The sequence below is a fragment of the Caloenas nicobarica genome, chromosome 5 (assembly GCF_036013445.1).
Source record: "Caloenas nicobarica isolate bCalNic1 chromosome 5, bCalNic1.hap1, whole genome shotgun sequence".
NCBI classification, from domain to species: domain Eukaryota; kingdom Metazoa; phylum Chordata; class Aves; order Columbiformes; family Columbidae; genus Caloenas; species Caloenas nicobarica.
In genome coordinates this window covers 64,240,658-64,255,244 of record NC_088249.1, presented here as the reverse complement: position 1 = coordinate 64,255,244, position 14,587 = coordinate 64,240,658, and the positions used below count along the sequence as shown (strand labels likewise).

General features: G+C 36.9%; 1 protein-coding gene across 3 annotated transcripts in view; it reads left to right on the top strand.

The window, feature by feature from the left end:
* Positions 1–14,587, top strand: part of NELL1 (neural EGFL like 1) — a 275,832-nt gene that overhangs the window by 78,813 nt on the left and 182,432 nt on the right. For all 3 annotated transcript variants that reach the window (XM_065635366.1, XM_065635365.1, XM_065635364.1), the window contains exon 12: positions 8,476–8,604. In XM_065635366.1, coding sequence (XP_065491438.1) covers positions 8,476–8,604 — 129 coding nt within the window. The remainder of the gene's footprint in view (positions 1–8,475; positions 8,605–14,587) is intronic.

Below are 14,587 nucleotides of genomic sequence, written 5' to 3'. Positions count from 1 at the left end.
GCATCAGTGAGCTGTTTGGTGAAAGGTGTTAGAATAATAACTCCCTGTGTATGTCTGTGTTGTACCTTTTGTTCCATGCCTCTCCCTTGGTGCTGAGTCTAAACTGAGCTTAAGGGGAGCCTGGTCTCTCAGAGCAGGACTCCCGTGTCAGCCTTTAGCGATGCAGCTCAGAAACTTCAAGCGAGAGCTTTGCCAAATGAGCATTAGGCATTTCCAGGCTTAGATGATTATTGTGGCCTTCTGGACAACTTTCCTTGCATGTGTGTAAATTCTTCTCGTGCCAATGAAGGGTCTCTGAATCTCTCCCTTAGTCAGTAAATTTTAATTAATAAGTATGTGTAGTTAAATATTTACTAAGGCCTTGAACTTGCAATCGTATGCACATGGTTGCAGAGGCCAGCGTGTTTCAGACTGCTTGCTGGATCATGGTCTAAGAATACACACATCAATTTTTTGAACAGTTTCTAGAAACATCTGTAGCTATTTAAGCAAGCAGTAAGTGTTGCTTCGTTGTCCCTCAGAGGACTCATATGTCTTAATGATACTTCTTAACAGATGGCCCAGTTTGATGTAGTGCAGTACAGAAAAAAAAATCTTCATTACTTAAAAGCATTAGAAATCGGAAAGCTTCAAAGTTGATGAAAGACAGGCTCTGTGCTTATTCAGTTCTATGTTATTGTTAATGATAGGTACTCTTTTTATATATTCATCCCAAGCCTGTTTTTATTATTTATAAAACAGCGTGAATATGTGTACTTATGTAATGGTCTTTAGGAGCAAAGGAAGGAATTGCAGCTTCACTTCCTATGAATTCTGATACATGGTGCTTTCAAATTGATACGTTAAACTTCCACTTCAGTTCTCCTTTAGCTGACTACTAAAACAGTACCACCTCCTTTTGGATTTCATCTTTGCTTTTTAAAATTATTTTTAAAATTATACTTGAATATATGATTAATTTTGTCAACTTTACAAATGCATAAATTGAAGTTAGCACTCCTAAATTGCTTTTTATACTTTGAAGTAGAAGATACGCTACCTGACATTTTTGCTCCAGTTGCATGCAGCCCCAGTCAGCACTATATATATAGTTATATAGTTCTATCATATGTAGAGTGCTGTTGTTAAAAATGGAGATTTATTCAGAATTCCATATTTGGTATGGGGTTTATCATGCAAACAGGTGCCCTCTTATATGACAAACAGGCCATAGTTTCTGGTCCCAGCTTGTGTCAACATGTTCTTCACTGGGAATGGGTAGAGTGCCCCTCTGGTTTGCAATAATGACCTTTTTTTGAGACTATATTCAGCTTTTATTGTCCAAGCAAAAGCAGTGAGGAAGAAATACTGTAGTAAATGTAGTTCTGAGTAATCAGGGTGTCTGTTGTAAGCCCATATGGATCATTAGATGTGTGCTGATACAGATGATTCTTTGCATTAGCCCTTAGTCAACAGGATGATTAGTGAACATTTACTAGTAATGTTAAATGAGAACAATAATTCTGTGTAAAGTTTATTATTGCATGCTAGTGACTGGTAGGTTCTGGGTTTGTATCAGTTTGTGCTTTCTTTAATATCTAGTTGTGGAAACAGAAAACTGCTGCTGAATTTAATGTTTTGTAGAATTCTAGGATACCTTTGCTGAACTGGGCAAGGGTAGAAGGTTTGCAGCTTGTGCTTTTCTAGCTGCAGCAGAGGAATTTCCATTTAATAAAAGGATAAATGTGGGAGATCAACAGAAAGGAAAAAAAATGCAGAGAAATGTGGAAACTTCATGATGCTGTGATATGAGACTATTCAGCGATCTCTGTAATATGTACCACAATAATAGATAAGTGCCTAAAATAAAATAGGGTATGCAAGGAAAAAAAAATAAATCCGTGGTGTTTATGGCGATGGAAATTGCGAGTCAGCAAAGGACCGAGTTGAAAACTGTAATGTACACAGCTGGTGGGCTGCCTGATAGTCATTATTGTTTGTAGATGGTTAGAAAAGGAAAGACAGCAAATAATACCCTTTCTTCTTCAGGTTTGCTATATGAGCTTATAATATAGCAAAAGCCAACATGTTGCTGAAAGCCAATTCTAGATTTTAGTCAAATGATTGTATAAGGTGTTCTGCAAGGCAGGCGTAGTATGGAAAAACCCTGCTGTACAATGACAGCTTGGTTTTGTGAATTGGTGTATCTGAATGCAAAAATGGGCCTCATCAGATCTCTATCCTTGAATGTTATGTAGAATATACCTAGTTTTGCCCTTCATCTTGTGTGCTTTAAGATAAATGTCTGCTTAAACTATGTGGCTACTTTATACTTTTCAGCAGGACAATGTGCTATTATTAAACTCTCTTTTAGGCATACAGAAATTTTAGGTAATTTTAAAATTTTACAAAGAATCATTGTGTAATAAAATATATTTTTTTACTACTTTTTTGAGAATCAGTCATTTTTCTTACAGCATGCCTGCTACTTTTTTTATAGCCCAGAGACAAATCTAATACAAAAAATAGTGTCATAAAAGTGTTTTATTGTTCCCTTTAGCTGTTTTTCTCCTTGCCAAAGACAGTGTATAATTTTGAAAGAGTGGATTTTTTTCTCTTTTGAATGAGTGATGCAAATAAAGTTTCATAGGAGAATTTTTATGTTGTTATGCTCACAATTTTAATTTGTAAGAACAGCCTTAACAGCCCAAGCACTTCAGTCATGCTCCCCTTAAAAAAGAGTTTGAGGAAAGAATGAAGTAGTGAGAGCTGTTTGGTTTCCGGAGGAAGTAATTTTTATTTATTGTCCTGTAACATGGGTCGGCTGGTGAATTTAGATGGACTGGTGATGCTGGTTTGCAGCAAGTGGAGAATCCCATTGGTGAGCTGAAGTTTGCATTTTACAGCATTTATTTCTAAAAATGGTGCTTCTGCCACCCTTACGTCTATTGCTTTGTTTTGTTTTAAAGAAGTTTTGGTTCTTTCAATTAGAGGATGAGAGAGCTCTTGAGTTAGCATGTTCCTCACCTTTCCTTGTCTAGCTGCGAAACTGAGTTTTACTTTTTCAGAAATCAAATATTTCACATTCGTTCGAGGTTTTAGTTTTATTAAGATTTAATAGAGGTTGTTAAATATGAATTAGTTTATTTCTAAAGATAGTTATAATGTTACTTAGTATTTAGGAGAGCTTTGTATCTGAAAAAAAAAATCTTTATAAGCTTGTTAGGCTGTGCAGCACCATAATTCTAATGCACACAAATAAGCAGTAAATTATAAGGTCTGTATTGATATAGAAGCTTGAAAGAATTAATGAAGTTACTGTTTTATGTCAGACCACTGAGTTCTGGGACCACAGTCTCTGAAGGCGTAAAAACTGCTGTTCAAAGTGCTTCGTTGCTCATGACTCATTAAAAACTGATTCAGATCATGAAAGAGCATAATTGCTAGTGCAAATTTTATGACTCTTCCTATGAGTTGTCCCTCACATTTACTTTATACATTTATGTAGTAACTGTGGGGTTAAATCACAAAAACAGTAAAGATTTTGAGGTTGAAATTACCTTGGACCTTTTGAACATTGCTAATGCTATTAATGGAAACATCGTCAGTGTTCTTTTTAGAAGCTGCTGAAAAGGGAAACAGTGAAATGTAGATTGCTGAAGGGTACCTTCTTGAACAGTAAGAGAACAGAGGTTTTGCAGGTTTTTTGAAGTAAATAGATAGAGATATTGTAAGAAGTACAGAAAGCATTACAGATACTATCAGGAAACCCTCAGAAAAATGAGAGGCATATTAGTGTTGCCCATAAAAAAAAGATATATGGATATAAGATACATTGATTCCAGCTGTAGTCTTAAATGAGTTCTTGCATTCTTCAGTCAGTAATTAAGCCACATTACCAAATATGTTAAATGCTTAAAAAACCTGGGTGACAGCACAAACCAGCTTAGCACGCTGATCTGAAAAAGCAGATCCTGGGATTCTGGGAGGTGGAACCTGAAGATATTCAGAAGCTTGGAGAAATAAGAGCAAAGTTCACATGTCCCAAAATGGAATAAATGTTTAATTTTAGATAATCTGACTTGAGACTGCTAAATCCTAGCTGGTTGTGCACTTGATGATGCTGCAGAAGTAATAGTTGTATGTCTGCTAGCATGGAATCCTTTTCATAATTGTCTTAGTATATTTATTAATGGTCATTCTACAGTCAGAAGAAGTAGGAAGATACAAGTATATTCTTAAGAAAAATTGGAGCAAACATTTCAGCAGCCTTGTTAAAGGAGGAGAGTAATGTTATCAGAAATGTTTGGGGAAGGAGCAGAGGTCATCAGGCCCATCAAAAATCTAAACACACTCTTCAATATTTAATTCCCCTGTTGGTAGAATCTAATTGTATCTTGAATGTCTTGAATGACTTTGAAGGACTATTGTGCACATTTATGGCTGTGTATGTGTGGGGAAAATGGTTTCTGACATCTGTTCTGAATGTGTTTATCTGTGATTTTAATTCATGCTCACTTGTCTTGTCATCTGTGTTGGCCTGAAATTAGTTTAGATTATCAGAAGTATTTAAGATTTTTTTGTGCTTCTGTCAAATCCTCTCCAATTGCCTGCTTGCTTGGATGTGGTGATTCTATTTTAAGCCATGTCTCATGTTTAGAGGGGAGCTGACTGTCTCAGATAAGACTTTGCTGAATATTCTCGAGTCTCGGTAATTCAGTTATTTTCACCTGGGCAACTGGAATGTGTGCCCTCTGCTAGCTGAGATTCAGAGATCCCACCGCGGTACCAGCGGGTGGTTTTGCCATCTGTGTAGGTATTTTAAGGGAGCCCCATAATCCATTTCACAGCAAAGAATTAATAAAAATCAGATGTTTGCATTCTTTTCCATTCTGCTTACTTGGGGATAAGTAATTGCTCCCATGAATAGACTGGGCATGAATAGATTGATGTTTAAGTCAGTGCTTACGTCCCTGTCTATTTAGTCAGGAATATAAGCAGAGCTGTTGCAGTCAGTGGCCCTTTGTGCATTTCTGAGTGTTTTGCTGAATAAGAATAAAATCAAATATTTAGCTAAATTAGATGTTGAATTGGGATTGTTAAATGTAAGAAGAACATAGCTAGCTCATTTCTTCACATTACAGTCCAAATACAGAATCATAGAATCATAGATATGAGGTGGCCTTTATTTGCCAGAAGAACAGGAAAAGCACTTGGGCCTAGTAGGAGCTAAGAGTAGATGCCATTTTATTCCTTTCTTGCCTCCAAAACCCCAGCTGAGGGAATGCAGACCAGGCTCTGAGAAATGCGAGACCTGCACTTCCTTGGTGTGCAACTTTTAGCTCTTTTGAAGTGCTAAATGTGCATCTGCACTGCCAAAGTACTTGGAAGAGCCTCTGATCCAATCCATGGTATGTCAGCTCTGACAGAGGCACAGTGAACCCTCACTCTTCTATACCAATAAATAATTTTTTTTGTTTGTTTCCTTATGTTGGTTAACCTTAAAATACAGTAACATACAGTGTTGTAGCACCATGTGTGTTCTTAACAGGAATGGCTTCCACTTTCCACTTACGGAGGTATTGAACATGTTTTCTGAAATGCTGTGGGAAATTGAAGTTGAGTCACTTTTAGTCAGCATTTTTAAAAGGTGGGAAATGGTGTTTCACAGGTCTTTTATAATAATAAATGCCAAGGCAATCTAGAGATGTAGTAGGTGTTCTACCGTTGTGTATTCCTAATGAGAGGAGAACAATGAAAAGTTCTTTAGAGCTTCTAATTACCCAAGTTACAGAACTGTAGCATTATTTTTTTTTCTTCTATGCTCTTTTAACGCCCTTCAAGCTTGAAAACATAAGAAAGAGTCTGATTCTGAATGGAGACAGTTCATATTTGAGTTGATAATAAGGGAACAAAAGCAATACAGGTTTTTCCAGGTAATTTTTAACAAAAGGTGACAGCTCTAGTGCTACAAAATGGGTAGTCAGGATAGTCATCATAACTACTGATGAATTTATAATAAACAGTGAAGAATTCTTAGAGCTATAATGGGATATTGAACGTAATCAACAGCTTGTGCTTGGGAGAAAGTGCTGTTAGAAGAGAGCAGCTGATCTGGGACTGAGGACATGTGATGAAAGTTAACCCTGAGAAGCCATCCCCAGGGCTAATTGTGTTAAATTTGCCATGAACTGATCACAGGGTAAAATGTTGACTGACTGGTTTAAAGAGAGGCCAGAATCAAGGGGTTTTTTTTTGGTGCAGAAAGTTGTATAAGGACTATTGTAACCAAAACATACTGAGAAAGAATAAATAATTTTTACATGTTTGGACACGAGGGAAATATAAATAAATAAAATTAAAATATCGTAAGACAGTAGTAACAGTCCACATAAGATGAAAATGTGATATTTTTATGGTGCGTCGCTTAACACACTGATATGTTACATTGGTTCTGAGTAGTAGTATCTACCAGTAATAATCAAATACAAAACTAATACTGTGTATGAGTTCAAAGGAGTATTATTATTCTAAAGGAGCAAGAACTAGACTAGGATGTCATAGTCTTAGGGGAAACGGTGACAAAGAAAATGTTATAAAACTTGTTGTCTCTTGGATATTATCTAGAACTCCAACAGAATAGTAATCCTGCTTGGGGAGTATAAATTAGATGCTGAATGGATGAGTTTGGGGAGATGGATTCTATTGTTCACTTTCGATTATAATTATAAAGGCAAAAATGAGAAGTCAAATACTGTGATTGCATAAATGGCTAAAGGCAGTGTAACTGCACCCTTTTTTACCAGTATAAAATGTACCCGGCCTTGACAAGGCTGTATCTGGAATACTTAAGTGTTTTTTACCAGACTGTGAAATGAATGAAGACTAGAGGGAGATATCTGCAGTTTTCGTTAATGGAGTTCGTTCTTTTTTGCAAGTTGGATTACAACAAAAGGACGTGCTAAAGGAGCACAAGGAGGATACCTTGGTTCTTAATAAAGTTAATCTGAAATTTAAGTGTAGAGTTGGACGTTGTCACTGAGAAAATGTCCTTGCTAACAAATGTTACATTTTTTAAAAAAATGACCTCAAAACCCAAAGTTAGGAGATTGTACTTCTAAAGTTGGAATGCCCTAAAATGCTGAAACCTGATTTTTAAGTTAGTAGATGACTGAAGTGCATGTTTAGAAACAAATAAAAAACCCCTCAGTGAACAGCAGCTTCAGGATACCCCATGAAAATTTGCTTACTGTAGACGAATACTACATTTAGTATAAGCTGAAGTCTTCCAAAGTTCAATAAAGAATATCAAAGCAAGGGATATGAACAAAGATCTGCATCTGGCCTTTAGATCTCAGGAGTCCAGGTCGTCTCTTTCTTGGCTGTCGTTAGGGGATGTTGGGAAAGTTTAGGATCAGTGAACTAGAACTTTTACTTTGCTCCTTTATGACCAGGCAGAATTGGCAGGAACTGTTCTTATATTCATATAAGGGCAAATTGGAATACAAGTAGCTGATTCTGTGTCGGGGTTTCTGGTTTCCCTCCTTCTAGGAGAGAAAATCCAGAAAAAATAAGAATTACTGAAATGACCGCTTATATATCTCAGGCAAATAGAAATTGACTCTTGGATATTAATAGAGAAAATACAAAAATACACCAATAGGGGGAAAAAAATTGTTGTCAAATTCTGTAATGTATTTATTTATCTCTTACAGTACTTCCAGTGGTGTGCCTTTAAAGAGACAGAGTTGCAATTACTTTCACTTTAGCCTTCAGCAGGGAGAGATTTTGACACATCTTTGAGAAATAATGAAAATCAGGAAGGAAGAACGTCAGCCAGTTGTGCCTTTACAGAAAAGTGGGAAACTTCATTGTGTTTGTAGAAATGACTTTGTATGGAATAAAAGAAACTGTTCACGAAGAAGCTGCTCAGAAAAAAGGATAGATTAATGTAAATTCTCCCCTACAAAACATGATGCATGGATTAAGTGTAAACTGTAGAAACAATCCAAGTAGTTCTGGATGACAGAACTACAAGGCAGTGCATGAGGTTGTTTTGACTACCAGTATAGTTTTGTGTTCTAATGTAACATCTCATTTTTGCTCTTCTAAAACCATGCTTGATTATGTGTAATAAGAGAACTATGAAGGATTTTTTTATGTTACACTTCTTGGCAATCAGAGGTAAGGCGGCCTTTTGTCCTGCACGGGTTAAGTAGAAGACTGGTGTGTTTTCATGGCTTCTTGCTTTGAAGTTGTCTTTTCTCCTGACTAAAACTAGTCATACAAATACATTTTTCAACAAAACGCTTTTACTGAGAATGAGTTGGTGGAGGAATCCAAAAAGCCTGTGTGCACCAGATAGGTTTATAGAGAGAATTTCTGGAATGTAGCATGCCAAAGTTCTTCAGAGTAATACAATCAATGTAAATATAAAACCTGAATATCTGAAATAAACATGTTTTAATATAATTTTGCGTGTTCCTTGTATTTCAGGCCATAACTTCTGTGCAGAGGGACACAAATGTGGTGAAAATTCAGAATGCAAGAACTGGAACACAAAAGCTACTTGTGAATGCAAGAGTGGTTACCTCTCTGTCCAAGGGGACTCTGCATATTGTGAAGGTAAACAAAATATTTAAAGACCTGTCCCCTTGACAGCCTACTTAGAAACATAGTGTCAAATAAATGGTTGACAAATTAATTTCATTGAAAAGTTCGGTTTCATGATAGTGAATATCACAAGGGTCCTCTTTGTGTTCATAAATATGGATTGAAGATGGCAAGTGGCGCTGGATCACTCAGATTACCTATTTATGGGCATACTTCATGGAACACCATGTCAGTACCATTTTTAAAATAACTTTTTTTTTCAGACAATAGGACCCACCTTCTAAAGTGTTTTTTTTTTAGAGAACAACATCTTTATAAGAAACATTTCATTTAGGAAGGGGGAATTCTGCTGACATTTGTGAGAAAGGTAAGTGTGAAGGTGTGCTGAGGTGTATGATACAGAAATGATGATCTGCCGTCCTTCCTGAAGTGCGTCTGTGGGCCAGGTACTTTACTGAAATGTTTTTCCTATGATACAGAAGAGACCTATTTCTTAGAAGAGTGTAGCTGAGGTACTTCTTTTGATGTATTATTCCATCACAGGAACAAATGCAACGGGGCATCATTCTCCTTTTTGTTTCTTGGTGTTTTCTAGAGCTTGCTGTTATTCGTAGCTGTGATGGTACTTACTGCAAACTAAATTGATGAATCAACATATACCACATTCCTTCCTGCCTTTACATTGTGGGTTTTATTTTTTTTTTTTGTAATGCCCTTGTATGTCAGGCTGCAATATTTAATCTTGGCCATCATAGTAAGTTTTTGAACTACTTTGTAAAAAATATTTCCCTCAATTCTTTTTCCAACGGTACTGGTGATGGGAGATGGCACTTTTGACAAGCTGTTAAGATATACTGTAAGAATTGGAAGACAGGATGAAAGAATAAAAAAGACATGCATGGACTGGGCTTAAATGATCCCACTTTCATAAAAAAGACTTTTTGGTGTATGTAAGTGAACAGGACTACTTTAAAAAGCAGTTTACAAAACTGCTCAGTAAATTGCAGCTATAAATCTTGTGGTATTTAGTTCTCTACAAATTAAAATTCAAATGGCCCTATATATGCACTTTCAGTGACTGGGAAAACAGTTTACAAGTTTCTTTTTAAAGTTAGGCAGAAGATGTATATAGAAAAGCTTTTTTTTGTACAAAAGAACTGTGAGAAGAGCTGCTCTTTACATATTGCAAGGACTACTCACAAGTCAGAAAACAGTAACAAGGCTCTTTATCAGCTATGATATAGAATCCAGTATTTGTTCTTTTTTGCCGTTTTACATAAAATCAGTGCTTAACCTTTTTATTTACCTCTATGGAAAAAAATTAAACATCTTGACTCGATTTTGCAGATGTTGGCAGTGCATTAGGGGTAGTGGTGGGGAAGGAGCTTTTTGAAGGAATTAATGGGAATTACAACATATCTGGTGTATGTTGCATTCAGTTTCGGAAGGGCAAATCAAATCCCTGACTTCTGTGCATGTGGGTGAAACATGAGGAAACAGAACAAAGCTCCTTTTAGTGCCTGAGACCACGGGATAGATGAGAGAGAGGCTTTCTGCATGTTATGAAATTATAAATTTGCTAGAAGGAGCAAAGTTTTTAGGAGGTAAAGTAGAAAAGAGAAGGCCCTGGAGCAAAGGGATCTACAGACTGACGAATCGATTAGCCAAGAGGTGACTCCTTTCAGCCCTGTGAAACCCTTTCACTCCTCAGAACAGCTTTCTGCAACATCTCTTTATAGGCCTCTCTGATTTCATTTGTGTGTTTAATCCGCTAAACAGAGTCACTTCTTAGTTGCCCGTATAACATCCTCAAATGCATGGTGAAGCTGTGATTTAAAGAAATGAGCTCAAAGGCATGTGTCTGAAGGTAGAATAATGTGGCAGTATGTTGGTATTGTATAGGGGTAGATTTTTTTTCTAGTGGTTTTGGATTTCTGTGTGTATTGCGTAAGAATTAAATATACAAACCACCTGAACAACAAATAGTAAACGTACAAAACACCTGTGGAAGCAAGGAAGATCTCGTGCTCAGCCGTGGTTCTGAATTTGTCTTTGTCATTCCTAAGCCTTTAAACTTAAAAAGCATGTAAGATTGCCGTTGCCTTTGAGATGTTGAGGTTGAACTATTTCATACTCGTGACGTGCTGGTAAGTGGCACCTTAGTTCAGAGTGCTCCAGATCATTAAGTTAGAGCTTTCCAGATTTCTCATCTCTCCCAATGTATTTGAACTGCTTGTGCGTGTAAATTGTAATATGTGGTATTATTTTACCTTACCTGTGTTTTTACTGTTATTTCTACTCTGTCTTGTACGGTTTTATCCTGCTGGAACTTATAGCGTCATTTTGATGTTGTAAGATTTCTGAAGAACTGCGTTTGAGTCTGTTTGCCTTTTCACATATATTTGTGTCTCTTTTTTAACATTCCATATTCACATTTGCAGTACAGTGGAAAAAATTTAAAAGATTCTAACTTTTGTCAGAGAATTGGCATCAGCAAATTTGTAAAATAAATAACAAAAACCTGGGAGGCTTTTAGTATTCCTTCTCAGTAACTCCTTTTCACGTAGTTAGCAGCTCCTTATGTCAAAATATATATGTAGGATAACCACCCACTTTATGTATTTAATTCTTGAAATAACATAAATGTGTTTAGGAAATACGGTTTCTGAAAATAAACAAGTAAATGAAGCTTATATTGAATGAAGGAGATAAGTGGAGATTCTCTGTGTTCTGTAAAAGCAATGTATTTCACTTGAAAACAGAAAAGTTGGGGTTTTTTTACATTTGCGTTCTTGTCTTGCATGTATGAGACGTAATTAGGGCATTCATCATTTTCAGAGAGACGTATGGAGGTATTTCTGTTAATCATGTTGACTGGGGTTTAACTACTGATGGGGATACTTAGGCACAAGTGTTGAACCACTGTCCATTTATCTCTGCCCCATATTCATGGATAAATTCTGGGAATTGCCCAAGTAGCTAGAAAGTCCCATGTCTGCAGGATGCAAACATTCATGTTAAATGTAGCAGCGTGTGCACACTTGCAGCTGGGACTTTTTAGCACATGACATGGGAGCACCCGTGTTGAGGGCTGGAAGTTGCACCCCTGAGATTTAGAGATGACACAGCAGTTCAGTGGCAAAACCAAGACTGAAATGGGGGGTTAGTTTGAGTCTGACTAGTGCTGATTCTTCCAGACATGTTATGTGGTCTGTACAGCACTTCTTCAAAGCCAGAAAACTCCGCAGTCTGTGACTACTTCACAAATACTAAGGGGACAGTCCGTGCTGTGTCAGCACATGGAGAGTCTGCAGCTCAGAGGTAAAATGAGAAAAATCAAGCCAAATCAGCTGAAAGTTAAGTTTGTCGTTAGTGTGGTTATCCGCACTTTCTAGATGCTAACAAGCAAACAGCCATCTCTTCTGAAAAGAATTTGGTGATTTTTCTGCTATATATTTCACAGTGAGGAACAAAAGCAGAATTATTTTTTCCCCACCACATTTCAGTTCTGCATTCTTTATTACCTTTTTAACTTGAAAGATTAACAGCCCTTTCCTACCTGCAGAGTTGTTATATTGGTGCAAAAATGATTATTACCTAGTGGCTGTTGAGCTCAGATTCATCGTGATAGCTGTTTAAAGCCGAAGCAGGATGAATCTCCCAGTTAGGATAAATGTATCTTCTCGCTGACAAGAATGCATTAAACAAGAAAATTAGTATTAACCTTCTGTCCTTCATGCACAACTACTTATGCCGCCATGAAACATCTAGTAAAACTGATACAGTAGCACACCATGAGATGTCATGTTATACAGGAGTATTATTTTCCCTTTCTGCTTAACCAGTGTCACCAGAGAATGTTCCCGTGTTAATGGGTATGATATAGGAAAGGATACATTGACTAAAGTGGGCCTACAAGATTATTGTTCTCATCATAGGGTGTGTTTTCCCTCTGTGGAGAGGTAGGATTGCACATGGTCTGTAAGGTGTCTTCCACCTGTTGATGTAAAGAGTGTAAACAAATGGTGTGAATCTGAGTTGGTCTTTTAGGAACAGGTGACAAAATAAAGGTATTTTATAAGAATATTAAAAAAACCCGAGCAGCCAACAAAAAATCCAAACAAAAGAAACAAAAAAACAAACCACCTTCAGAGTAGAAGTCTGCTGGCAATCCACAGGGTTTCCACAGCTGCTGTTTTTCTTGCTGTATGAAATAAATTGGACTTTGTTGAATTTCCCCTCCCTCCTCTGCAGTGATTTCAATGCAGCTGTTCTAATTTCACTGCATTGTGGCTTGGGATGTGACGTGGACATTGTGTGGTATCCTATAAACCTTCCATGGGGCAGTGAGGTATGACTGTGGTTTTGGATGATGTCCATTGGTTTGACTTCTGGGTCAGTTTTTAAGGATAATCCTTCTGCATAACTGTACATATCAGATACTTCATGAAATTACCTAAAGTTAAGAAAATGGAAAAAATGTTTATGGCAAATAACTGTTCGTTGCAAATTCACTCAATTTTCCTCTACTCTGAAACTGTACCAAAGAGGAGGGCAGGGGAAGAATCTAAAAGTGTTACAGCCAACGTCACCATCTCTGCCGCAAAGACTGTGTCAGTGGCAGCATTTCAGTTAGGACCAAGTTCTCCCATGGAGACTAAAAAAACCAAAACCAACCAACCAAAAAACCCCACTAAAAAAATCCAACCCAAACCAAAACCAAACAAACCACAAACAAAACAAAAAAATCCCAACAAACCCACAAACAAACAAAATACCACAACAAAACAAGAAAAAACCCCAAACCACCACCCCCCTGCACTGCTAAAAACCCAAACAACCTATCCCACCTTCCCCCCTTTTTATAAACATATAACTTGGTGCCAGGTTTGTTTTTTAAGAGTTTCACAATTTCTTTGAGAGACCCTTGTTAACCTAATTTTTAATCTTATTTATCAGTGAAAGTCCCTCCTCTTGCTGATATAATGCAAATAATACATTGGTCCTGTCTACTGTTTTCATAAAGACTTTTTATTTTAAATGAACTCAAATTCAGCTTTTATAAAGGCAGACACTTGTCAGTCTCCTTCATTTGTGGGTTCATGGACTTCAATGAATGAGACTGCAGTTTCCTTCTGCTGTGAGCTGCCAGTGGAGGAGACTGAATTAAAAACAAAACAGACCCTTCCCCCTACCAAGTGCATACATCCAAAGGCAGAGATGATATACATGCTAGTGGATGGAAAGTTTTCAAACAAAATGTTAAAATTTTTATACTAAGAAGGTTCATGAGCTTGTTAGAAAATTATGTTTATGCCTTATATGGCTCTAGATGGATTATTTGTGTTATCAAAAGTGCTTTTATATTTCCAAGTGAATTAGTTTAATATTCCAACTACCAAACCCAGGAAAGTGAAATTATTTGCCATCCCCTGGAGTAACTTTAGCTCTTTTGGTGTAATGTCGTGCTGAGATTTATATGAAAAAAATTTTAATTTCTAATAAGGTGTAACCATATGTTTTGGAGTTACTGTAATAAAGTGTCATAAATAATTATGGTTCCAAAGAAATTCAGCCTTGCAACTGTCAGTTCTTATGTTAGTAACTTGCATTTGAATAGATTACGATCATTGCTATTAAAGGAAAAAAACCCTCTTTACCTCTTCAGAATGACGATGAAAATCCTGCTCTGAGGCTGTTTAGACTTTTTGTTCGAATGGAGGGATTGCGGATGCTGTCTCTCCTTCAACAATTGCTCACACGTGTTAGGGTTGCATTCTTATGAATTGCATTGCACGTAGTTTAATATCTCATATATAAAGCTGTGGTTTTTACCTTTTGTTATCTGCCAGGAACAGACTGATCATTCCTAAGACAGAATGAAACAATAGTGGTCTAGTTCACTGCCTCTCTTTAAGCACTTTTCTGTCTCTTCAATCTATATTTGCATTCATCCTCCAAGATCTCTTTGTGTGTCCACATTCCAGATTTGGGT